The sequence below is a fragment of the Tupaia chinensis genome, unplaced genomic scaffold, assembly GCF_000334495.1.
Source record: "Tupaia chinensis unplaced genomic scaffold, TupChi_1.0 Scaffold000377_2, whole genome shotgun sequence".
Lineage (NCBI taxonomy): Eukaryota > Metazoa > Chordata > Mammalia > Scandentia > Tupaiidae > Tupaia > Tupaia belangeri.
Window position 1 is genome coordinate 3,850,063 of NW_006159876.1, and position 25,779 is coordinate 3,875,841.

A 25,779-nucleotide genomic window follows, 5' to 3' on the forward strand; every position below is an offset into this window, starting at 1 on the left:
TGGCTGGTGTCCCCTCATCTTACTGCATGGGACATTCCAGTACATGACAGGAATCGTGTTCTTTTTAAAAAAACAAAACAAAACTTTTTTTAGAATTATTTTTATTTAACTTTATTTTATTCATTATTTATTTTTTAAATGTGACCAGAGAGGGACAAAGTGAGAGAGAGAGAAGAAAAGTGAGAAAGCAAGCGGCCAGGTCCGGGACTCGAACCACTGTCGGCCACGTGGGAGTCCAGCGCCCCTAACCACCACACAACCTGCCAGCCCCAAGGGTACTGTACTCTTGAAGGACTCCTGGGCTGTGGTCCGTTTCTGGGTTTTATTCTGTTCCGGAGGTCTATGTAACTACCTTTGTACTACACCACGTGGTTTTTTGTTTTTATTTTTTGAGAGATTTTTGTTACAGGGAGTGCGTGCTCATTGGCGAGAGAGAAAGACAGAAAGCGAGGAACCAGCAGTTAGCGTAATGGCTATGTCGCTGGACTGCCACGTAGTAGACCACGGTCTGGACCCAGTGGCTTAAACTCATGCCGGGCGCGTGTGCGTGCGTGCCCAAGATGCTGAGAGGAGAATGGAGGAGAAGGGATTACGGCGTGGCCATGCCCCCTGGGGAGTGATTTCTCGCTTTCTATCTCTTTGTCTCTCTGTCTTTCTGGCAAACACACGCGCCCCAATGACAAAAACCTCTCAAAAAAAAATTTATTTTTAAAGTGAGAAATTATCCTGCCTGGGGTGGGTAGCCATGCTACATCCCTTCTCCTCCATTCTCCTCTTGGGATTTTGGGCATACTCACGCCCGGCGTGAGTTTCAAGTCACCAGATCTGGGACTTGAACCATGGTCGTCCATGTGAGAGTCGAGCGCCTTAACCACTACACCACCTGCCGGCCTCTATCACATGGTATCTACTGAATCCTTGTAATATCTTCATTTCTTGTAGGATAAGGCTCTCATCTTGGATTCTTCTTTAAAAGAGTATTCTGGCCCTTTGCTTTTTTTCTCCACATTTTTCTTATTGTGGTGAAAGAATATAGCTCAAAAACAGGGCAAGGAGGGTGAGAAATAGTGACGCCCCAGTCTGATACAATCTTCCCAATATTAGGAAACAGCACAGATACACGGGAGGGGGGTCTTCCAGTTAGAAAAGCCACCTCATATATAGAAGAGAGTTCAAGCACTGAGTCCCCAGGAGTCTCCCTGCCTCCCTTCACCTGCGCTGGGAGGCCAGAAATGGAGGCTAGCTGCTCTGCTCCTGTGAGAACCAAACTGCCCTAGCTTCAAAGCCCTTTTCATGGAACTGATTTCATGAGGATGTTTTAAACAATGGGATAAACCTGAAATAGGAAAGAATACTTTGAAAAATATCCAGGGGCCAGCAGGTGGTGTATTGGGTAAGGGGCTGGACTCCCCCATGGCTGACTGCAGTTTGAGTACGGGATCTGACGGCTCGCGTTCTCACTTTCACTCTCTCTCTTTCTCTCTTTCTCTAGCACTGTCTGGTGAACTAAAAAGTAATAATAATAAGATCAGCAGATGACGTAGTGGTTATGTCACTGGACTCCCACATGGTCAACTGTGGTTCAGGACCTGTACCCAGTGGCTTAAACTCACACCAGGTACATGTGCATGCCTGCCCAGAATCCCAAGAGGATAATGAAGGAGAAGGAATTCTGGCATGGCCATCCCCCAGGGGAGTGATTTCTTGCTTTCTATCTCTCTGTCTCTCTTGTGCACACGTGCCCTATAGCAAAATCTCTCTCAAAAAAAAAAAAAAAAAGTAGTAAGAAGAAAAAATAAAATAGGGACCAGCAGAGGTCATAATGGTTACATCACTGGACTCTCCCACATGGCCAACGATGGTTCGAGTTCTGGACCTGGAGGCTTGAAACTCACACCGCACACATCTGTGTGTGTGCTCCCAATTTTTTTTTTTTTTAAGAGAGACTTTTCCTATAGGGTACATGTGCTCACCGAAGAGATAGAGAGAGACAGAGAGACAAAATGTGAGAAATCACCCCTGGGGGGATGGCCACACTGCAATCGCTTCTCCTCCAATCTCCTTTGGGGATCTGGGCATGCATGCACACACACCTGGCCTGAGTTTTAAGCTGCCAACTCTGGGAATTGAACCACGGTCAACTACGTGTGAGTCCAGCAACATAACTACTATACCATCTGCTGGTCCCACATACCCAAAATCCTGAGGAGAATGGAGAAGGGTTTGCAGTGTGGCCATCCTCCCTGGGGGGTGATTTCTCGCTTTCTGTCTCTCTGAATCTGTCCGTCTTTCCGGTGAGCACACACACCCTAGAGCATAAATCTCTTAAAAACAAAACAAAATAAAAATTAGGAAGAAATAAAATTAAATAAGTCTTAAAAAATAAAAGAAAAGATAAATGTCCCTGGAGACCAAGCCATTTGGCACAAAAGTTTAAGGTTTATGCAACAGTCTGAGGCTGACCCTCTTGGGAAGGTTCTGAGTTTACATCCAGAGACGTCCCTGAACACACTGGGCACACATGTGCCCACAATCATGCTGGCTGACGCTGACACAGGGATCCCACTGGGGGTGCCTGTGTGTGTGTGTGTGTGTGTGAGTGTGCACGCATGTCTGTCTCCTGCTCATGGCAGAAATAAACTTAAAAGATATATATATATATCCCACTCCTCCGTACCTGGATAAGAGCGGTCAGCACCGCCGTCGACGTGACTCCAATGGCTGCGTTGATGGTCTCCACCACTGCCAGCATCTGGCAGAAATAGACCATGTCGGCCACGCTGTGGAAGGTGTCGTAGAAGGACTCTATGGGCCCAAACACACATTCGAGTTAGTCGTCTGGCCAGTTCCAGCGGCACCGTTCCTCAGGCTGGATGGTGCCTTACTTGGAAGGAACTCTGGAGAGGCACGACCACATCCAGTCTAGGGTCATGAACGGTAAACTCGACTGGCTCCCCAAACAGCAGCCCCATATGCCTTTCCCATTTTTAGAAAGTAGCCCAGTAAAGATGAAGGGACCCAGATCCAACATGGCCAACCACGGTTTGAATCCCAGCGATGGTGGCTTGGAAAACATACCGGGCACCCGTGCATGCCCCAAATTCTGACAGGACAGACAAATGGAGAAGAATGGATTGTGGTGTGAGCATACTCCATTGAGGGGTGCTTTCTTACCTCCTCTCTGTCTCTCGCTCACATGCACACATGCTCTCTGGCAATTAGGGGGAAAAAGGCAAAGGAGAAAGCACATCTACACTTAGTTTGGTTACTGTAGACTGAAAAAAATCGATGTACCAGGCACACCGACAATTCTTTTCAGGTCCTTTATCTCATTTTACGTAAACCTAAAACTATTTTTTTTTTTTTTTTGGAGAGGTTTTTCACTGTAGGGCGCGTGCGCTCGCCAGACAGACAGAGAGAGACATAGAGACAGAAAGCGAGAAATCATCCCCCAGGGGGGATGGTCACGCCGCAATCCCTTCTCCTCCATTCTCCTCTCGGGATCTTGGGCACGCACGCACACGCGCCCGGCATGAGTTTTAAGCCACCGGGTCCGGGACGCCAACTGTGGTCGACTACATGGGAGTCCAGCAACATAACCATTACGCTAACTGCTGGTTCCCTAAAACTATTTTTTAACAATTATTTTATTTAAATTTATTTATTCTGATCAGAGAGGGACAGAGTGAGAGAGAGTGTGAGCGAGAGGTAGAGAGAGAGAGAAAGCAAGCTGCCAGGTCTGGGATTTGAACCAGTCAGCCATGCAGGAGTCCAGGACCCCTAACCACATGCCACTTGCCTGCCCCAAACCTAAAACTATCATTATATTACATATATAGGAACCCTTTGAACAACACAAGAGTAAAGGGGCTGACCCTCTGCATGATTGAAAATCCACATATAACTTTTGACTCCCCCCCAAAAAAATTTTTAACTAGTAATAACTTAGTGCTGACTAGAAGTCCTACCAATAAAATATACAATCAACCAACATATATGTTCTATACTACATTCATTCTTACAATATAGCAACCTAGAGAAAAGAAAACATTATTAAGAAAACCGTAAGAGAGCCAGTAGGTAGTATGGTGGTTAAGACACTGGATCCCACATGGCAAACTGTGGTTCAAATCCTGGACCAGGGGGCTTGAAAGACACACCAGCATGCATACATGCATGCCCAGAATCCTGAGAGAAGAATGGAAGAGAAGGGATTGTGGCGTGGCCATCCCCCTTCAGGGGTGATTTTTCACTTCCTCTCTCTCTCTTTCTCCCAAGCGACTGCATGTGTCCTATGGCAAAAATCAAAAAAGAAAAAAGAAAAGAAAACCGTAAGAGGGCCAGCCCCACAGCCTAGCAATGAATGGAAATGGGTCCCATGAGGCTGACTGGTTCAAATCCCAGCCCTGCAGCTTGAGAAAGCACACCGAGCATGTGTATGTGTGCCCCAAGCCTGACGGGATGGAAAATGGAGGAGGAGGGATTGTGGCATGGCCACATCACACTGGGGATGCTTTCTCCCTCTTTCTGTTTGTCTGCACCTCTCGGGCGATGCATGTAGCACCTGTGGTAGTTAGAAAGACAAAAGACAAATCCCGAGAGGAGATGCGTTCCCAGCACTGCATCTCACAACGCGCGCACTGAAGACCGAAGCGGGCCTGCGCCGGCCGAACTCCTGTCGGCCCAGAGTGATCGATGCCGGATGCAGTCCGACCTTGGAAAACCGTGAAAACGACACATACAGTTGTACATAAATGCAGGCGGGCAAGAGCACTGAATAAAACTAATCCAGATTTGAAAGAGCAACAGGCATCCTGTCCAGGATTGCCCCAGTTAACCGTCCTTGCCGTTAGGACCCAATAAAAGTTCCCGGCCCCCACTCTGCGGGGTCGATACAACCCTCCACATCTGCCCCCTTTCTTCTCTTGAAAAGTGAATCAATCTTTTCTATCAGCTTTCTCTGCAAGTTTGTGAATTCTTTCACAGCTCTTGATAAAGACCACCCTATCTAAAAAAATAAACAGCTTTCTCACTTTCTCTCTCTCTCTCTCTCTCTCTCTCTCAACCCCTCTCTGGTCAAATTAAAATAATAAATAAAGTTTTTAAAAAATGGTAAATAAAAAAAAAAATCAATGGTATAAAATAGTACACTCCTAGAAGGAAATTTAGCAATAAACATCAAAATCCTTAAAAATAATTTGCTCTTTATTTACTTACTTATCTTCACTGCTAAAATAAAATAAGGACATGCATGATCACCAGAGTCAGACAGGAAGAGGGAGAAAGCACTTCCCATGGGCCATGGCCATGCTGGGATTCCTTCCGCACTTCAACACCCCATCGGGGCCTGGGGCACACACGCACATGTGTCCTGCATGTTCTTCAAGCTACCGGGGATGGAGGTCAGACTGTGGGTGGCCATGTGGGATCCAGCTCCTTTAACCTCTAGGTTAGAGGGCTGGCCCAGTAATCCTCCCTTCAATCTTATAATTCTGCTTTAAAAACTTTTCCCAAGGAAATTATTAAGGCTATGAACAATCATTTAGCTATAACAATGTTCACTGAAACACTGCTCACACCCATAACCAGTTCCGAACCAACTGAATGTCTTACGGTTGATTACATACACGGGATGGCCATCCACAAAACACAGCCAGTAGCACTGCAAAGTGTCTTCACTGACATGGAGAGTGGTTTGTGCTATTTCTTTTTGGTGAAAATCAAGGCTACATGACAGTATTTACATTATAATCTTCTAAGCATTTTTAAAACTATATGGGTTTGGAAAGACAAACACCACAGCAGAGACAAACAGACAAAAAATGAGAAAGCACCTCCCTCCGTGGGAGATGGCCACACCGCAATCCTTCTCCACTTCTCTTTGCCCTGGGTACTTCAAGCATGCACACACATCTGTCATGCTTATCAAGCCTCTGGGCCTGGGACTAGAACCCACAGTCAGCCATGAGGGATCCAGCCATCTTAACCACCTCATCACCAGGTGGATCTTTCTGTATTTTTATTATTTCTTTAGATCAAATTTCCGGAAGTAATATAATCAGGCATATGAATAGTAGGTACTTGATACACTTTGCCAAATGATTTTCCAGAAGCATTGTTGGACTTGTTCCGTCTCATAGTCAGAGCCGAGTCTGTTCTAGCATGCACTCTCTTGAATTAGGTGTCTTTTGTAAGTTTGCAAAACTGATATATTAAAAATATCTTTGGGCGGGACCAGCAGATGGCATAATGATTACGTTGCTCGACTCCCACATAGTCGACTGCAGTTCAAATCCCAGACCTGGTGACTTAAAACTCAAGCCAGGAACGTGTGCGTGCGTGCCCAAGATCCCAAGAAGAGAATGGAGGAGAAGGGACTGTAGTGTCACCACCCTCCCTGGAGGGTGCTTTTTCACTTTCTGTCTCACTGCTTCTGTCTCTATGGCGAGCACATGCACCCTGTAGCAAAAATCTCTCTAAAAAATAAAAAAAAAACTTTTTCATTTCCTTCATATTTACTGAGTTAAACACTTTTCCAAACGTTACATTAGTTTTTATTTCCTCTCAGGTAACTTCTTGTACCTGACTTTTATGTATGTATTGAGTTTTCACATTTTTAAATAAATCTGTATATGTTCTTTATATGTAAAGAAACCAAATCCCTCTCCCCTACACTGTCTTCCAGTTCAGTATGCTGTTAATCTTTCATGCAGTCTTGGCTAGGGTCTTTTTAGTTATATAAAAATTTAGATACTTTATATAGTCGAATATACTGTCCCTTTTTAAAAAAGATAATTATTTTACTTATTATTATTATTTTTTAATTTGACCAGAGAGAGAAGGTGAGAAAGCAAGCCATCAGGTCCAGGACTCGAACCGTAGTCAGCCATATGGAAGTCCACCACCTTAACTTCCACACCATCTGCCAGTCCTTACACTATCCTTTAAAAAAAAATATCTTTCAGGAGCCACAAGGTCCAGGACTCGAACCACAGTCGACCATGTGGGAGTTCAGAGTCTCAACCACCACACCACGAGCCAGCCCTATCGTTTCATTTTCCTTCTAATACATTTTGTTTTCAATTTGCTAGAGGGCACATGTGTTCAGCAGAGAGAGAAAGAAGAGAAAAAGCATCCCCTACAGGGGATGATCACAGTGCAATCCCTCCTCCTCCTCCAGGATTTTGGGTCACTCTGAAGTGACTCCAGACTGCCAGATCCGGCACTCACAGCGTGCCGACTGCCACGTGGGACACAACCACCCAACCGCCACACTTCCAGCCAACTCTCTCGCTATTTTCTTTAAGTTTGCTATAGGGCAAACGCACGCACCTGAGAGAGACAGGGGACGTGAGAAATGAGCAGGACGGTCATGCCGCAATCCCATTTCCATCCTCTCGTTGGGGTTTTGGGCGCGCGCACACATACCTGGCCTGATTTTCAAGTTACTGAACTTCCTACCTAAGAATTTTATAAATATTTGCTTGTATCTCATTTAATGATTTAATGTTTTGATATATGACTCCTAAATCCTTTTGGGAATTTATTTTTGTACGCAGTGTGAGAGGAGTAAAACATTTCTTGTCTCCCTCGTATCCCCAAAGTTAAGTAATTTTCCTTGGGAACATCAGCCTTCCCATCCAATAAAAAACTGGAAAATATTTCCCTTCCCACTGATCAATGATTCCTCTTCTATCACATATGTAATTCACATATACGTAGTAGAAGAATCACTTCTGGGGCCAGCAGGTGGTGTGGTGGTTAAGGGCGCTGGACTCCCATGTGGCTGACCATGGTTTGAATCCTGAACCCAGTGGCTAGCTTTCTCACTTTCCCCCTCTCTCTCACTCTGTCTGTCTCTGATCAAATTAAAATAAATAAATGAAGTTAAAAAATTATTTAAAAAAAAAACAGAATCACTTCTAGGCCACCTAACTTGCTGTTACTGTACTCTTACAGCAACACTACCCTGTTTTAATTCCCACCCTTTTTAAATGTTTTAAAAAGTTATTTAATTTCGGGCGGGCAGGTGGCATAGCGATTGAGGAGCGTGCTGGACTCCCACATGGTCAACTGCAGTTCAAGTCCTGGACCTGGCAGCTTGTTTTCTTTCTCTCCCCCCCACCCGCCTCCCTCTCTGATCAAATTAAAATAAATAAATAAACAAGGTTAATAAAATAATTCTTTAAAAAAGAGAGAATTATTTAATTTAATTACTTATTTTTCTATTTTATGTTTTTTTAGGTTGACCAGAGAGAGAGAGAAAGCAAACCGCCAGGTCTGGACTCAGACTGCAGTCAGCCATGGGGATTCCGGCACCTTAACCACCACACCACCTGCTGGCCCCAATTCCTACACTGTCTTACCAGGTAGAAAAAGTCTATTCCCATTATACTTTCTTCCCCCTAAATTTTATTACATATTTGTCCTTCCAAATAAAATTTCAGAATACTTCAGATTGAATTCTGGAAAATTCTCCACTGGCATTTACTTTGGCCAGAATTCTGTTCAACAAACAAATTAATTTTGTCAGAACTAATAAGATGGTCTTTTCATTCTGTTTTAGAACAATTTATCTTAGAATCTATTTAGACTCCAAAAGGGTCAGAGCACTTTTGGACTTTGGTAACTTTGGCACTGGAAGTCTCATGTGTCACATCGCTGCATTTAATTATTAACCAACTGTCAAGCAGCGAACAGGAAGGGGAAGCTGGTCCAAGAGGTGCCTCTGGCTGGCTGTATGGACGTGAACCACCACGCTGGCCATCACTAGGCCTGTGCCCTCACCTGTTAACTGGAAAGATACCCAGACTGCTTGATTCACAAGACCATGGGAAATAAGAGGAATAAAAGCAGAGAGAAAGGCAGAAGGACTCCACCAATGTGGGAGGTTCTTTTTTTTTGCTATAGGCCAAATGTGCTCACCAGAGAGAGACTGAGAAAGAGAAAGAAATCACTCCCCAGGAGGATAGCACACCGCACTCCCTTCTCCTCTCAGGATTTTGGGCACACACGCACATGCACCCGGTGTGATTTTCCAGCCACTGGTCCAGAACTCAAACAGCACAATCGGCCATGTGAGATCCAGCAGCCTTAACCTCTGCGCCACCTGCTGGCCCAGGAGGTTACTATTAATATCAAGGCAAAGATGCTACCTTCGCTGAGCAGTAGGCCAAACCACTAGGAGAGGGAACACCAGCCCTGAAATTTCTTACTTGCCTTTTCCAAAGATACAGAACCGCACGGTCATGTTGACAAAGATCCAGGAGAATCCCAAGAATTGCACGAGATTATACATGAACAGGTATCCTTTCTTCAAGCTTGTAAGAGCTGAAAAACAAAGCAAGGCGCTTAAAAGCAAAAGTCACGCAGGAGAGGGCTGCAGAGGGCTTGTCTGGATACATTCTACCCTTTTTTCCTGCCTGGGTGCCCTAAGATCCCACACAAGTACCTGGTCCTGGTTTTCACCAGCCAGTCTCCTACTCCAATATAGAAACATACGAGCGGGCCAGCAAGTGGCGTGGTGGTTAAGGGCACTGGATTCCCATGTGGCTGACCATGGTTCAAGTCTCGGATCTGGCAGCTTGCTTTCTCACTTCTCTTTTTCTCTCTCTTTCTCTCTCTCTCTCTCTGTCCCTCTCTGGCCAAATTAAAATAAATAAATAAATAAAATAATTCTTTAAAAAAAAAAAGAAAGAAATATACAAGGAAAAATTAAGGGAATGATGCGGTCCCGGCATGCTTTCGGCAGTCTTTCCTTTCACAGCCTTAAAGGATATGCATACAGATGTAACAAAGCCAAGGAGACATTCACCCCAGCAAAGAATAGATGATCGTCTTTGAAGGCATTATAGAAAAGAAATAAAGCTCCAACAGGCAGAAGCAGTGAATAAAATGTGGTATGTGGTCCTATACATAGCCAGCCAACCGAGCATCAGCTGAACAAGTGTGAGGGACTGGGAAAGGGACGCTATGAGGCACAAAGGCGGTTAAAACATGCTGTCCCCCTTGGGCCAGCAGTTGGTGTGGTTATTAAGGTGGCTGGAATCCACATGGCCAACAGCACGGTTCAAGTCCCAGACCTACCTGGAGGCTCGGAAAACACACCAGGCATGTGTGTGTGCGTGCCCAAAATCCTGGATGGAGAAGGGATTGTAGTGGGGTGAGGAGTGACAAGTAACGTGTCAGGAAAATTTCAAGGTAAGAAAATGACCTTAGTCTGGAGAAGGGGGCACAAGGCAAGTACACATGGATAAGTTGGTATCTGGTCTGGGGGTTGAAAGACAGGATGAAGAACTAAGCAAAGGAGGACAATTTGAAACTGAGAGGCAGGAAATATATATATAAAATTATTATATATTATTATATATATTTATATTAATATATATATATATATATATATATATAAAAATGTGTGTGTGTGTGTATATTTTGGTAGAGGTTTTTGCCTTAGGTTATATTTACTTAAAGAGACACAGAGAGACAGAGAGACAATGAGAAGGAAAGTGATAAATCATCCCCAGGGGGATGTGGCCACACCACAGATCCCTTCTTCCTTCTCTTCCCGGGATCTTGGGCATGCATGCACACACGCTCGGCATGAGTTTCAAGCCACTGGGTCTGGGCCTCAAACCGCAGTTGGCCATGTGGGAGTCCACTGCACCATCTGCTGGCCCCAGAAGGGACATTAATTTTTGGGGGGAGGGGGTGGGGAGAGGTTTTTGCTATAGGGCATGTGCGCTCGTCAGAAAGACAGAGAGAGACAGAAAGAAAGCAAGAAATCACTCCCCAGGGGGGATGGCCATGCTACAATCCCTTCTCCTCTATTCTCCTCTCAGGATCTTGGGCACACACGCACATGTGCCTGGTGTGAGTTTAAGTCACCAGGTCCTGGTCTCGAACTATGGTCGACTACACGGGAGTCAAGCGACATAGCCATTACACCAATTGCTGGTCCCAGGACACTAATTTTGATGGGACAACCAATTACAGAGTTCAGGGCTTTAGAAGTGAGGAGCTTATTCAGAACTGTGGTTGAGTCAAAGCAATAAGAGAAAGAAAGGACAGTTTTCAAGACAAGAGCCGCTGGGAACCAGCAGTTAGCGTAATGGCTATGTCGCTGGACTCCCACATAGTCGACCACGGTTCGTGTCCCGGACCCGGTGGCTTAAAACTCACGCCGGACACGTGTGCGTGCGTGCCCAAGATCCCAAGAGGAGAATGGAGAAGAAGGGATTGCGGCGTGAACATCCCCTCTGGGGGGTGATTTCTCGCTTTCTGTCTCTATGTCTCTCTCTGTCTGTCCGGCGAGCGCACGCGCCCTATAGCGAAAATCTCTCCAAAACAAAAGACAAGAGCCACCGTGATCAAACTGTGTTGCTCCGTATTTACTCCTCGGCTACACACAGGCTACAGATACTTGACTGATACTCAAATACAGTAATTGTATGTAACAGTGTGACCAGAAAGTGTCAGACTTCTAGTAACATTTAAGTCGTTTAAATGTTCTTCCTCAGAAGAATAAAAATGTACTATACTTTTCCATCATAGAACTTTCTTCATCAAGAAACTTTATGAATTTAGATAAAACAGCTAAAGCTTTATCTAACACCCTAAAAATCCAGTTTACAATTTTTACATATTTGTACCTTTAAATTGCAAAAAAATTAACTTAAATCACAAGGTGGACTTCTTATGTTGTTATAATGCTTTGCCTTTTCTAAGAAGAATATTCCTGTAAATTAGCAGCTATTCAAGTCTTTGCGAAGCCCCTTTTCAGAAGAAACCTTATCCAGAACCCCAATATATAAAACTCCAAAGAGAACTGCTCCGACTGATTGAAGATTTGCTTGCGTGACCTACGCTCCAAAGTCTCTCTGGGGACCCCTGGGATACCATGGGACATAGCTTAAACCCCACTGTCTAAAACGTCCCCCTTCCTTATTTATGGAGTATTAAGTAAGTGCTGCTAAAACATGGAAAAGTTCAATTTAGAACAAATGAGCCTTTATTTCACCCTGCTCTTCAGAGCTAGTTTTATATAAATGTTCATGACCCTCTCTGGGAATGTAAGCTCCTTTGAGTCCGGTGCTATGATGGATTGATCTAGCTCCACAGGAAGAGCCTAGCTCAGTGCTTTCCAAACAGCGTGGATGTAACAGACAGCTGCGAATTTCATCTACGCCACCGAGGAGGTAATGTACTCACAGAGCCTACTGCTTATACGTGATTACACAGGTAGAAATACATTTTTTTTTTAGGGAGATTTTTGCTATAGGGTGCATGTGCTCGTTGGAGAGACAGAGACAGAAAGCGAGAAATCACCCCCTGGGGGGAATGGCCATACCACAATCCCTTCTCCTCCATTCTCCTCTCAGAATCTTGGGCACACACATGCATGTACCCGGCATGAGTTTTAAGTCGCCAGGTCTGGGACTCGAACTGTGGCCTACCATGTGAGAGTCCAGCAACGTAACCACTATGTCATCTGCTGGCCCTAAGAACATGCTCCATCTTTTAGTGTTAGCAACCACTTAATTTTTGGCATAACCCTTGAGATCTCAGTTAGAGAAAACACCAGATTGAAGGAGTGTAGCCTTAGACTCGCGCACTAATTTCCACGTGCCTCCAGGATTTGGTTCCTATCTGGCCCAAATGAGGAAATGAGGTTCTTACATTGTTTTTTAAGAATTATTCTATTTAACTTTATTTATTATTACTATTATTTTCCAGTTTGATCAGACGGGGGGTGGGGCGGGAGTGAGAAAGCAAGCCACCAGGTCTAGGACTTAAACCTCAGACTGCCATGTGGGAGTCCAGCACCTGCAAGGCCCAGGTTCTTCCATTCTGCTCTGTCACCCTTGGTGTATCCAGAGGACAGGGGACCCCAAGAGAAGGGAAACGTTAAGGATACAGTTTTAATGTGGATTGCATAGCTTAGGCACTGGACATACAGGATTTCTCCTGAACTCACCCATACAGGTCACCAGGGTGAAATCATGAGCTGTCTCCACACCACACGGTCCAGACCCCCACCTCTCTCACGGGCTAACTGCTAGCTACCACGGCAGCAGGGGCGACTTACTTTCAGGGGAGCCTTGGCTTTCCAGTCTGAGTTTATTTAGGCGTTCTTCTTCCTAAGATGTAGACAGAAATTTTCCAAAAATACAAGTTAGAATTTCTGGATGTGTGAAAAACTCCATATGCTGAACAAGGGATCGGATTTCCTCAAAACCACCTCCTCTGATTGTGCTCAGCGCTTCAGTGGGGAAAGGTACTAGCTCATGGTGCCAAAAAGCCCAGCTCCTCCTTCCTGGGCAAAATTAGCACCATGGGATGCCCATCCAACAGGCAGAGAACTAAACCCATCAGCTGGCTTCCGAACTGCCAAATGGGCAATCCGGGAATCTTAGCACCAGAAAGGACATCCAGATTTGTCAGTCACAGAAACAAAACCAAGTTTAAGGCGAGAGAGTAGACTGCTATTTTATTTTAGGTTTAGAATTCTAGGTTTTCAGTGTAATCTTTCTAGAAACTAAGAACACGTCTCCCACAACAGTATGAACTCATGGTTAACAATCACAGATACAGATGGGTACTTACAGAAATGCCGATAAACACAGGGTATGCATGTGCACGTGGTAGTCTGCACACACGCATGTCCTTGCTGTCAGCTGAGAGGGTCTAAAAGCAATGACACCCCAGTAGCAAGGCATGTCCCCAGCTCCCAGACCTGTTTCCAAACCGTTCTTTAATAAAAAGAACAGAGCTCTTTGGGGAAATGACTGTTCAGGGCTGGAGCAGGAAAATACTAAGTCATCAGAAAAGTCAGGACACATTTTTGCATAGAAAAATCCATCATGACTTTTCCAACGACCCAATAAACGAGATAAGCCAGGAGCGGTACACGGCAACAGGAAGTAAAATAAGTGCTCAAAAAACAGGGTCCTATTATGATGGAGCTTTCTCAAAACCATGGAAGAGCCAAGTGAATGCGCTCCCAAGGGCCAAAGCTAGAACAATTTGAAAACAAGACAAATAACATGGTATCAGATTACAACCCAAAGCATGGGGAAAAAAATCCATGAGTCCACAACTGAAATAAATAAATGACTAAATAAATGAGAGAAAACAGATAAATCTCCCGTGCAGAGATATTCCTAGTAAATGATGCAGCTACTCTACTCTGAAGGACAGGAAGCACGACCCCCCTTACGTGTGGGCTACCCACAGTGACTCCCTTCCAAAGAGCACAGTAGGGGAAGGGGGAGACGCTGGACGGCAAGGAACCTGCAAAAATGACGTCGGCCAGCTGGGCCGAGATGGATGCCAACAGTGATGTGGCACGCTGACGGCATCCATCCTGGACGTGATGGGTACAACTGGCACTTTATCTCTACGGTCTTTCTCCCTTGACCCGTCACATCCTAGTCTAGTCCTAAGAAAAGCATCAGACAAACTGCAATTGACCGTCTACAAGAGACATGACCAGTTTCTTTCTAAAAGCACCTCACTGTGCTTTCAAAATGCTTTCAAAGCATTTGTAACTTTGCCTCTACTTTCTCAGACTCTGAGAGGCAGTGAAGTGGCCCAGATAACTTGAGATCCTCACGGCTTCAGTGTTCAATAGCGAGACCTCGGGGTCCTTACCAACCTTGGCTCTGAGCTCCATTTCCGCATCGGATTCATCCAGCCAGCGATCGAAGTCGGGGGCCAAGAACAGTGGGCGCTTCTCCTGCTTGGTGAGCCTCTCCCACCACTGACTCACTTTCTTCTGAACCGTAATGTTTACCTGCCTCTGGGTCAGTTTGTACACCGGCTAGGAGAGAAAGTGAGAGTGTGAGGAACGCCCTCCTCGGTCCCCTGAAACCCCGCCGCATCAGTGCAGCCCTACAGAGAAGCCACACGGTCCGCTTAGCCCCTTCCCTCCGGTCCTGCCAGTCCTGATGCACAGGGAAGCCGAGACTGAGGGCTGCGTACAGAAGCTTAGTTACTTCTGTGCTTCTGTGACAGCATCTGAGACTAGGTAGTTTATAACGAGCAGAAATGTATTTGGTGGAAGATTCTGGAGGCTGGAAGCCTCATCTGGTGAGGGCCTTTTTTCTGTGTCATAACATGGTAGGAGGCACCACACGGGCAAGAGAGCATGAGAGAGAGAGAGAGAGAATAAGCATGAAAAGGGACCAGCCTCACTTTTACAACAAACCCAGTCCTGGTAGTAACATTAACCCATCAGGTCTTACAGGCTCCACTTAGGGGCCAGACGGTGTCACAGCAGTAGCCCAGCACTGCAAGGCTGACTCACACAGGACAGTTACCGGTTCAGGTCGAGAACCTCCCTGAGTGCATGAGGAACACCAGGCCCATGATTCAGGGCTGGCTGAGGCTGGGGCTAGATCACAGCATCAGAACTCTGCTGGGGGTACTGTCTTTCCATTTCTCTCTACCATGGAATGAATGAATGAATGAATGAATCAGTGAGTGAATGAATAAGCTTTTTTAAAAGGTCCTACCAGGGCCAGCAGGTGGTATGGTGGTTAAGGTGCTGGATTCCCACATGGTCAACTATGGTTCGTGTACCAGACCCACAGCTTGAATTAAATCACAAGAAAATAGATAAATAAGTTTTAAAAAAAAGTCCTACCACTTAACACTGTTGCGATGGGGTTTAAGTTTTTTTTAATAATTATTTTATTTAACTTTGTTTATTTATTTATTTACTTACTTATTTATATTTCTTAATTTGACCAGAGAGAGAGAGAGAGAGAGAAAGTGAGAAAGCAAGCCATCAGGCTCCAGACTTATACCATGGTCGACTCCCATGTGGGAGTCCAGCACCCTTAACCACCACGCCACCTGCTAACCATGCAGTTTACGTTTTAACATATGAACTTTGGGGAACACATTCAAATCATAGCATTCTACCCCTCGCCCCCAAAATTCATGTCCTCTTAACAATGCAAAATGTATTTGTTCTATCTCAATAGGCCCAAAAATCTTAAGTTGCTCCTACACTGACTAAAAAGTCCAAATCCAAAGTCCCAAGTCTCATCTAGATCACATACAGGACAGACTCCAAGGCATGACCCACCCTGAGGTACATTTCCCTCCTGCTGTGAACCTACAAAATCAGTTAAGCTATCTACTTCCAAATACAATTGTGGGACACAGGGTAAGAAAGACATTCCCGGGACCAGCAGCTGCTGTAATGCTATTTCACTGGACTCCCATGTAGTCGACCGCGGTTTGAGTCCCAGACCCAGTGTCTTAAACTCACACTGGGCACATGTGCATGCGTGTCAAGATCCCAAGAGGAGAATGGAGAAGTAATTGCAGTGTGGCCATCCTCCCTGGGGGGTGATTTCTCGCTTTCTGTCTCTCGCTTTCTGGTGAGTGCACAGGCCCTATAGCAAAAATCTCTCCAAAAAAAAAAAAGAGAGAAAAACATTCCCATTCCAGAAAGGAGAAATAGGCAAGAAAAAAGGAGTAACGTGCCCCAAGTAAGTCCAAAATCCAAAAGGGCAGACATTAAATATTAAAGCTCTGGGGACCAGCAGTTGGCATAATGGCTATGTCACTGGACTCCCATGTAGTCAACTGTAGTTCGAGTCCCAGATCTGGTGGCGTAAACTCACGCTGGGCGCATATGCGTGCGTGCCTAAGATCCCAAGAGAAGACTAGAGAAGGACTGGGGGGTGGCCATCCCCCCGGGATGATTTCTCACTTTCTGTCTCTCTGTCTCTCTCTCTCTCTTGCGAGCACACATGCCCTATAGCAAAAACCTCTCCAAAAAGTAAATAAATATTAAAGCTCTGATTAGCCTGTCACTTCAGGTGGTGCTTTCTGGACACACTGGGGAATTGGGCATCCCTACTGCTTTGCTGGGCTCAGCCTAGACCACAGTTCTCACAGGTCAGGGTCTCGTCCCTGCAGCTCTCCTAGGCTGTGGCTACTCTCCGATGACTCTGCAGTTCTGGGATCTTTGCAGCGACCTCACTCTCATGGCTTCACTAGACACTGCCCAGTGGGGACACTCTGTGGCAGCTCTGTCCCATGGCAATTTTCTGCCTGGGCTCCCAGGCTGTCTGATACATCTTCCAAAGTCTAGGCAAAGGCCACCACATCTCCACATCTCATAGTCTCTTAAGTGCCTGTGTAATTGGCACCACGTGAACACCATCTAGGTTAATGGCCCTTACTTTCTGGACTGGCAGCTGAGTGGCAGCCAGAGCAGTACCTGGCCCACTAGAGCCAGGCTGGGACAGCTGAGGAACATGACACCAGAATGTGGAGAGCAGAATACTGAAGCCCTGGGCAGCAAAGCTGAGGTCCCACAGGAGCCTCACTGGAAACCTTGCCCTGCCTTGAGATCTCTGAAATGCCTTCGGGGTCATTCTCCCATTGTCTTGGTGAACAAAACCTGGCTTCCTTCTCATCTCTTTAGCAAAAAGATCACTTGGTCACATTCTTCAAATTGAAATTCTGTACAGGGCCAGGCTAAGAATTTTCCCAAACTTTCCATTCTGCTTCCCCTTAAATTACAGCTTCCATCTTTATGTCATTTTTCTCTTCATTGAAAGTGGCCAAAAGAAGTCACTTGAACACTTTGTTGTTTAGATATTTCTTCTGCCAAATCTCCTAGTTCATCATTCTTAAATTCTACCATCCATAAAGCTTTATGGCATGAACACAATTCAACCAGGTTCTTTGCAATTGTCTATCAGTGATGGGCTTTATTCCATCCAGTTTCCAGTACCTTGTTCCTCAATTCTACTTGAGAAATCATCAGAATGGCCATAACTGTTCATGTTTCTCCCAGCATTCTGGTCATGACCATTTAAGTACAAGAGCTCTTTGACTTAAGGTGTGGGTTTGATAATGCCATCACAAGTTGGAAAAAGTGTTAAGTCAAAAATGCATTCAACTACTAATCTCAAGTACAGCTTTAATGAATCATTTTCACAATGCTATAAAGTTTAAAAATTCTAAGTCAAAACCAAAATCAGCATCTGCGGTCCCTAAGAAGCTTCAGACGTCCCCTACAGACCTTCGTCTTCTGAGCCCGTTAGACTTGTCCTGCTACTCCATTAATGACACTCAGCTTTTCTAGGCTGCTCCTCCAAGTTCCTCAGCCTCCACCCACTACTCCCTCCAAAGCTGCTTCCACATTTTCAGGTATTTGTTATAGCAACAGCCCCACTACTTGGTAGCGGTTTTCTGTCTTAGGCCATGTTGTGCTGCTGTAACAGAAAATCTGAGGACGGGTAATTTATAATGAAAGGAAATGTACTTGGCTCACGGTTCTGGTGGGTGGGAAGTCCAAGACTAAAGGAGGAGCTGCATCTGGTGGGGGCCGTCCTGCGCATCTCAACACAGTGGAAGGCATCACATGAATGAGAGCAAGAGGGGACCAAACTTGCTTTTAAAACAACCCCACTCTTGCAATAACAGACCCACTCCCGTGATAACAACAATAATCCATTCATGAGGGCAGAGCCCCTATGATCTAATCAGATCTTAAAAGTCCCACATTCACAGCACTGTTACATGTGGGGATTATACATAAACTTTGGGGGCCACATTCAAACCATAGTCAGAATGGAATGGAAAGGACAGAAGCGTCTTTCTCTGATTCCCCTAGTGAATGACACAGGAGGAAATCAAGGTAAGAAAGGCAGATAGTTCCCGGTTAGCCTAGAGAGCAGCAGCACAAACCTCCTGCCAGGGCCACAACACAAAAGCGCTATGTCCCATAATTCTCTCAACAGCACTCTTAGCCTCCAAGTTTTCCTCCCATGAAAATGACAGTCCCTAGCTTAGTAAACGTTGTACAAAGGCCTGCATGGGGCCAGCCTGTGGTGTAGTAGTTACGGCGACAAGGAACTGCATGGCTAACTGCGTGGGTCTAAGAACTGGCCACTTGAGTAACACACCAGGTGCATGTGCACGTGTGCCCAAAGAAGGAGAAAAGGCGTAGGGACTGTGGTGTGACCATTCTCCATGGGGATGCTTTCCACTTTTTCACTGTCCTCTCTCTGGCAAGTGAATGTGCTCTCAGCAAAGAACAAAGCCTGCGTCGAGGCCAGACCTGTACTGGATCAGTTACAACTTCTCCGCAAGGGCAGTGTTGAGAGGCCTCCCAACTACTCTCAGATTCTCAGAGGCTGTTCCAGCTCACTGTTTCTCTGCCTGGCCTCTTCTTTAGTCTCCAGAGCAAGCCCCATGAGAGGCTCTCTGACTTCATACCATTGCTGACTATTAATGCTTTCTCAAACCAGTTAAACACACAGAGAGGTCAATAAGCTCCAGTGTCCAGGGCGGTGAGCAGTGATTCAGGAATCTAAAACGCACCATCCGTTGGACTCTTTCTCTCTGTGTTACAGAAGCTTCCTCAGGTATAAGGGAAGGGAAATTTCAATGGTATCTCCAGCATTCTTCTAAAGACCAGCTTTCTTATCCTGTTCTGATTTCTATTTTTCTCATTGCCCCTCTGGCAAAGTCACATGAAAGCAACCCAGTGGCATGAGCTTCAACCATCCCTGACCCTGCACTTGTTAGGTCCACTACTCCTCCGCCATCACTAAGATCAGAGCGTGCAGAGCTGGACGCCACAGCAATCCCTTAGACTAATCCTTCGTCTGCAGAAGAGAGAACTGGAAATCAAAGAGGCAAGAAGTCTTGTTCGAGTGCACACACTAATAAACAGCACGGATAGACTCAGGTCTCGGACTCTGCCCTTTCTCTGCAGCCAAAACCTGGACTCTGTTCTAAACGAAAGAACTGTTTCCCTTTGTTTTTCGCCTTCTCTCCTACAACCCCTGCTCCCTATTTCATTAAACTAGTATTCACTTCCTAAAATGGAAAGGGAAGGAAGAAAGGAAAGAACATACCTCTGGCTTCACAAGGTCCAAGAACTCCAGGTGAAATTCATAGACATTGTCCCCTTTGGCGCCATGGCCCTGAGCTAGAAGGAGAGGAGGGGGTTAGGTTACGGTGCGTCTGAGCAGAGCAAGGCCCTCCCAAAGTCAGCTTGGTGCAGTTCCCTCCCCAGCATGCGAATGCTAACGGGCACTGTTGAAACGTATGGGGACTCGTGAGCAGAGCTGCTCGAGAGCTAGGTGAGACACGAGACAGACGCTGATGTCCGTGAGGCCCTGTGATCGCTTTCAGAGTACTTACGTACTCTTCCAGTGTGGGCTTGATGTACCCAGTACATATAATAGGTAGGAAAAAGAAAATAAAAGCAAAGCCAATATAAACGTAACACGTATAAATTGAGCTTTCATGTTTACTTTGGCTCTGAATCCACAGCACAGTAAAATCCGGTGACTGTCTCATTCTGACTGTGGTTAAGGGAAGTCGCGGGGCACCTGGAAATGCTAAATGGCCTCAGAGTCAGTTCAGAATCTAAAACCACCCAACGGGAACAACCAACGAGGGACAAGCTGACCTCTCCTTCAGCACATTCCACACGGAACAAGGAAAGAGAAATACGATCTATCTCAGCTCATGGAGGACGGGGGCTCATGCCTGGCCACGGCTCTATTCCTGTGCCTTAACATGGCTCTTCCTTCCCCAAATCAAGCAGGTGCCAATAGGAGTCAGGTACTGCCAGGCCGACAGCCGCTGCCAGACAGCCCTCCCCTTCTACTCTGCTTCCCTGACCCACTATGTTCTTCCCTCCCCAGGCCACATGTAGTATCACCTATCTGATATTTGCTTCAGGTGGGTATGTATGCATGTACGTATGTATGTACATATGTATGTATATATGTATTTACTTATTTATAGCTTTTTGCCATAGGGCATGTACATTCACCAGAGAGAGACAGAGATGGAGAGAGAGAGGGAAAGTACAAAATTAGCCCCCCAGGGAAGATGGCCACACCGCAATCTCTTCTCCTTCATTCTCCTCTTAGGATCTTAGGCACACAGGCATACGTAACTGGCATGATTCTCAAGCCACCAGATCTGGGACTCGAGCTGTTGTTAGCCATGTGAGAGTCTGGCACCCTAATCACCACGCCACCTGCTGGCCCCACTACAGGTGGGTATTGTTCTCTAAGACTATAACGTCCTTAAGGTAAGATGACCTATAAGCTCTAAGCGGCAAGATACACTTTTATCACTTTTATTTCATATGTATGTAACTCTCAAAAACCCTGAGCTGCTACCACCACTATTCTCATCTTGAAAAATAGGAGAATAGGGGCCAGCAAGTGGCATGGTAGTGAAGGCACTGGATTCCCACATGGCCAGCCACAGATCAAATCCCAGGCCCAGCAGCTTGAAAATCACACCAGGCACATATGTATGCATGCCCAAATCCAGAAAAGAGGATGAAGGAGAAGGGATTATGGTATGGCCATCCACCCTGAAGGGTTCACTTTTTCCTCTCTCTCTCTTACCCCCTCCCTCCACTCCTTGCAAGAGCACACACCCTATGGCAAACATCTAAAATAATAATTAAAAGAAAAATACAAACAAAGCCAGGCTATACTTGCAGGCATGCATATTGGTATAGATGGAATCTCAGGTGGGGCAGAAACTCTACAATAAGCCCAGAAACTGGAACAGACCAGAGATAATCCCACCCCACTGGGTGACAGTGAACTCCCTGGGGCAGAGCAGAAAATCTCGTAATGACCTAAGAAGGGGCCAGGGAGGCAGACTGACCACACCAAGACAGTCAGAGCTGCAGGGCCCCGGGCATCACCTAGCCTGCAGTGCTCTTCAGACTAGCCTGCAAGTGTAAGACCAGGAGGCCACGGTCTAACCAGGGAAAGTTCTAATTCTGGTTTGCATTTTAATCTGAAAAAGAAAAGCAGCAGCATAGTCTGGATCCAGTAGGCGGCCACCTTACAACCAAGCAGCGCCACACAAGCTATGTCTGCGTCTGTCACAGCTGCAACGGAGCCAAATATCACAGAAAGCGGCCACATGTCATTCTTCACGTTGTTTCTCAGTCTGGGGCCCGTGAGCGCTTGAGGGTTCTAGGAACCTACGCTCAGGTGTCTGTGGCTCCTCAAGTTTGAGAAACACAGACCCCTTCACTTTCTAAGTCCAGAGAAGTTAAAAATTTGTTCAAGGTCGTGGGGCAGAATCAGAGCTAGAAGACGCTCTCCTACTCTCTATAGCCCAGGAGTTTTTTCAGTGTGTCTGTTGCCTCTCCAGGGGGAAGTAGGGTTTTTGATTCTTTGACTTTTATGATTCAGAAGAATCTAGTTTACCCCAACAGTATCAAAAGTAAACATCTGAATAAAGTGAATAAAACAAATGAATAAGAAGGGGAAACCACCGCCCTGCCCCCGTAACGGCAGAGCTGGGAACATTTGCCCGTACTGACCTTTAAAATGCAGCACGTTTTCAGTGATGCTGATGGCAGGGTTCTGAGAAAAGAGACCAAGGGTGAAAGAAAGCATTTTAATAAGGAGAAAAATGCAAATAAACCAGGAGATCATCTCCCCACCTTTCCCCTTGAGGAATCAACCCCCTCCTGGGGGTTGATTATATTTAATAATTCAGTCACACACAGATGGAGGGTTTCTCTACGACTGTCTACACCTATCTGAGACTGTACAGTCCTATAAGCAGGACCTGAAACTGCTCTACCTGTGCAGAGCAACTGGATCCTGAATCAGTCCATTCTTTTATTTGTTTAGTTAGTTAGTTAATTTTCCTACAGGGCGTGTGCACTTGTCAGAGAAAAACAGAAAGGGAGCGGGAAGGAAAGTGAGACCCTAGGGGGATGGCCACACTGAAATCCCCTCTCCTCCGGTCTCTTGGGACTCTGGATGTGTGTGTGTGTGTGTGTGCATGCACACACACGCCCAGAGTGATTTTCAAGCTGTAGGGTCCAAGATTCAAACAGCACGGTCAGCCATGTGGGATCCAGCGCCTTAACTTCTAGGCCACCTGCTGGTCCTGAATCAGTCCATCCTGATAATGGCAAGTGACACTAGGTGCTATGTGAGGCACTGCGCAGAAACACAGACCACCCAGACTCAGTCCCTGACCTGCAGAACAGAATCCTGGTGGGACCGATGCGTCACTTCCTGTGAGAAGATACCAAAGAGTTACCAAGGAACGTATGCTCAAGAACAAAAGAGGACACGTTAGGAGTTCAGAGGGCCAGCACAGTGGGAACAGGATGGTCGGGAAAAGAATCACCGAAGGTGAGACTTGTCCTGCAACACAAAGAATGAAATCATCCCAGCAGGCAGAGGGAGAGGTTGAGGATCACAGAGGGTCATGAAAACGCCACCAGCTGTGCACGCGGTGCTGACTTGGCCTTCCACTGGCTCCAGACTCACCCCCACCAACCTAGCCTAGAAGCATTCAAATTCTCCAAATTACTCATTCACCCCAGAGCTGCTACATATCTTTAACAGCATAAAGTAAGACTATATATTTAAAATGTTTTCCAGTGGATGATGGACAACCCAGCTCCTCCCTCCAGTTAGAGACAGAGGAGAAAGCACTGCCAGATGGGGCACGAACGGTTACACCACACCCCTTCTCCTCCATTGCTCCACCCTGTCGGTACCTTGGGCTCCACACACACATGCCCAGCACGTTTTTCAAGTCACTGGGGCCAGGATTGGAACTACATGGTCAACCATGTAGGATCCAGTCCTCATAACCACTAGGCCATGGGGCAGCTCTTCACTAAGCATTTCTGTGAATCAGAGTTTTCAGAAACTAATTCAGCAATAATATTGGGTCTTCGGAAAAAGTCATGACACATTTTTGCATAGAAAAATGCATCATGGGTTGGGAACCAGCAGTTAGTGTAACGGCTATGTTGCTGGACTCCCACGTAGTCGACCGTGGTTCACGTCCCGGACCCGGGCGTGAGTGCGCGTGCGTGCCCAAGATCCTGAGAGGAGAATGGAGGAGAAGGGATTGAGGCATGACCATCCCCCCTGGGGGGTGATTTCTCACTTTCTGTCTCTATGTCTCTGTCTGTCTGGCGAGCGCATGCGCCCTATAGCGAAAACCTCTCAAAAAAAAAAGAAAAAGAAAAAAAGAAAAACACATGATGGGAATTAGCAGTTAGCGTAATGGCTATGTCGCTGGACTCCCACATAGTCGACCGCGGTTTGCGTCCCGGACCTGGTGGCTTAAAACTCACGCCGGGCGCATGTGCGTTCGTGCCCAAGATCCCGAGAGGAGAATGGAGGAGAAGGGACTGCGGCATGACCATCCCCCCTGGGAGTGATTTCTCGCTTTCTGTCTCTATGTCTCTCTCTGTCTGGTGAGCGCACGCGCCCTATAGCAAAAACCTCTCAAAAAAAAAAAAAAAAAAAGTGCATCATGACTTTTTCCGACCACCCACAAGGAGGGCTCTTGCCAGCAGTGCATCTGGCATGTCAGGTTCGGATTCTCTACGGGTGTTGGTAGTGGAGGGACATCTTTTGGTTAAAAAGCTTATGTTAAACACTAGTTGAAAACTGGGAAGGAAGAGACCCTGGCGCAATGAGAAAAAGTCTTTAGTACCTATATTTATGTGTGCTATTGGCCTGTAATTTTGCTTTTTATATTTGCCTCGTAATTAATTGGTTAGCGTTCCTTCTCCCTCTTCTCTGGAAACAAGTCTGGTGTGATAGCCAGCCTTCAAGATGGCCTCCAGTGATCCTCTTCCCCAGACATTTACACCCTCAGACAATCCCCCCACCAATTTGTGTAACCAACAGAAAACAATGGAAGCAATGGTGTGACATTTTTTTTTTTTTTTTAGATTTTTTTTATTGAGTGCACGTACTCACCAGAGAGAGAGAGAGAGAGAGAGGAAGGGAAAGTGAGAAATCACTTGAAAATGAAAATGGGTTGAAAAGTGTTTCTTTTTTGCTTTTTTTTGACAGGGCGTGTGCACTCACCAGAAAGACAGAGAGAGAGACAGACAGAAAGCGAGAAATCACCCCCCAGGGGGATGGTCATGCCACAATCCCTTCTCCCCCATTCTGCTCTCAGGATCTTGGCCACACATGCACATGCACACATACCCGGCATGAGTTTAATGGGACTTGACCAGCGGTCAACTACATGGGAGTCCAGCGACATAGCCATTACGCCAACTGCTGATCCAGAAAAGTGTTTCTCAATTTCCAAAACACATGGGATTTGGGACCAGCAGGTGGCGCAGTCCTTATGTCACTGGACTTCCACACGGCCAACTGCGCTTTGAGTCCCAGATCCAGTGGCTTCAAAATCACGCCAGACACATGTGCATGTGTGCCCAAGATCCCAAGAAGAGAATGGAGGAGAAGGGATTGTGGTGTGGCCACCTCCCCCGGGGAGGGGGGTGATTTCTTACTTTTCCTTTCACTGTCTGTCCCCTGCCCCAGCACACTTGCTCTAAGATAGAAACCACTAAAAACAAACACACACATGGGATTTTTCTAGTTATCTTGATGTTGTTCATTTCTACCTCAACTGCATGTAATCACAGAACAATCTCTGTGTGATTTTGAGCCTTTCAAATTTAGACTTCATTTAGAAAGCGGTATGTGGTGAACTTTAATAAATGTTCTGAGTAAACTTGAAAAGAATAGATACTTTTGGATTAGTTGAGTACAGTGTTGTACACATGTCCATTAGATTTACTTTTTTAAAAATTTTATTTATTATTATTCTTGAATTTGAAGAGAGAGAAACAGAGACAAAGAGAGAGAGAAAGCAAGCTGCCAGATCTGGGATTCCAACCATGGTCAGCCATGAGGGAGTCCACCACCTTAACCACCACGCCACCTGCCAGCCCCTAGATTTACTGTTAATTAT

General features: G+C 46.0%; 1 protein-coding gene across 1 annotated transcript in view; it reads right to left on the reverse strand.

The window, feature by feature from the left end:
* HACD3 (3-hydroxyacyl-CoA dehydratase 3) overlaps window positions 1-25,779 on the reverse strand; it is a 52,574-nt gene that overhangs the window by 9,893 nt on the left and 16,902 nt on the right. The window contains exons 2-7 of the mRNA XM_006153497.3: window positions 22,346-22,388; window positions 19,890-19,963; window positions 14,654-14,818; window positions 13,085-13,136; window positions 9,220-9,330; window positions 2,678-2,805 (exon numbers count right to left, since the gene is read on the reverse strand). Coding sequence (XP_006153559.1) covers window positions 2,678-2,805; window positions 9,220-9,330; window positions 13,085-13,136; window positions 14,654-14,818; window positions 19,890-19,963; window positions 22,346-22,388 — 573 coding nt within the window. The remainder of the gene's footprint in view (window positions 1-2,677; window positions 2,806-9,219; window positions 9,331-13,084; window positions 13,137-14,653; window positions 14,819-19,889; window positions 19,964-22,345; window positions 22,389-25,779) is intronic.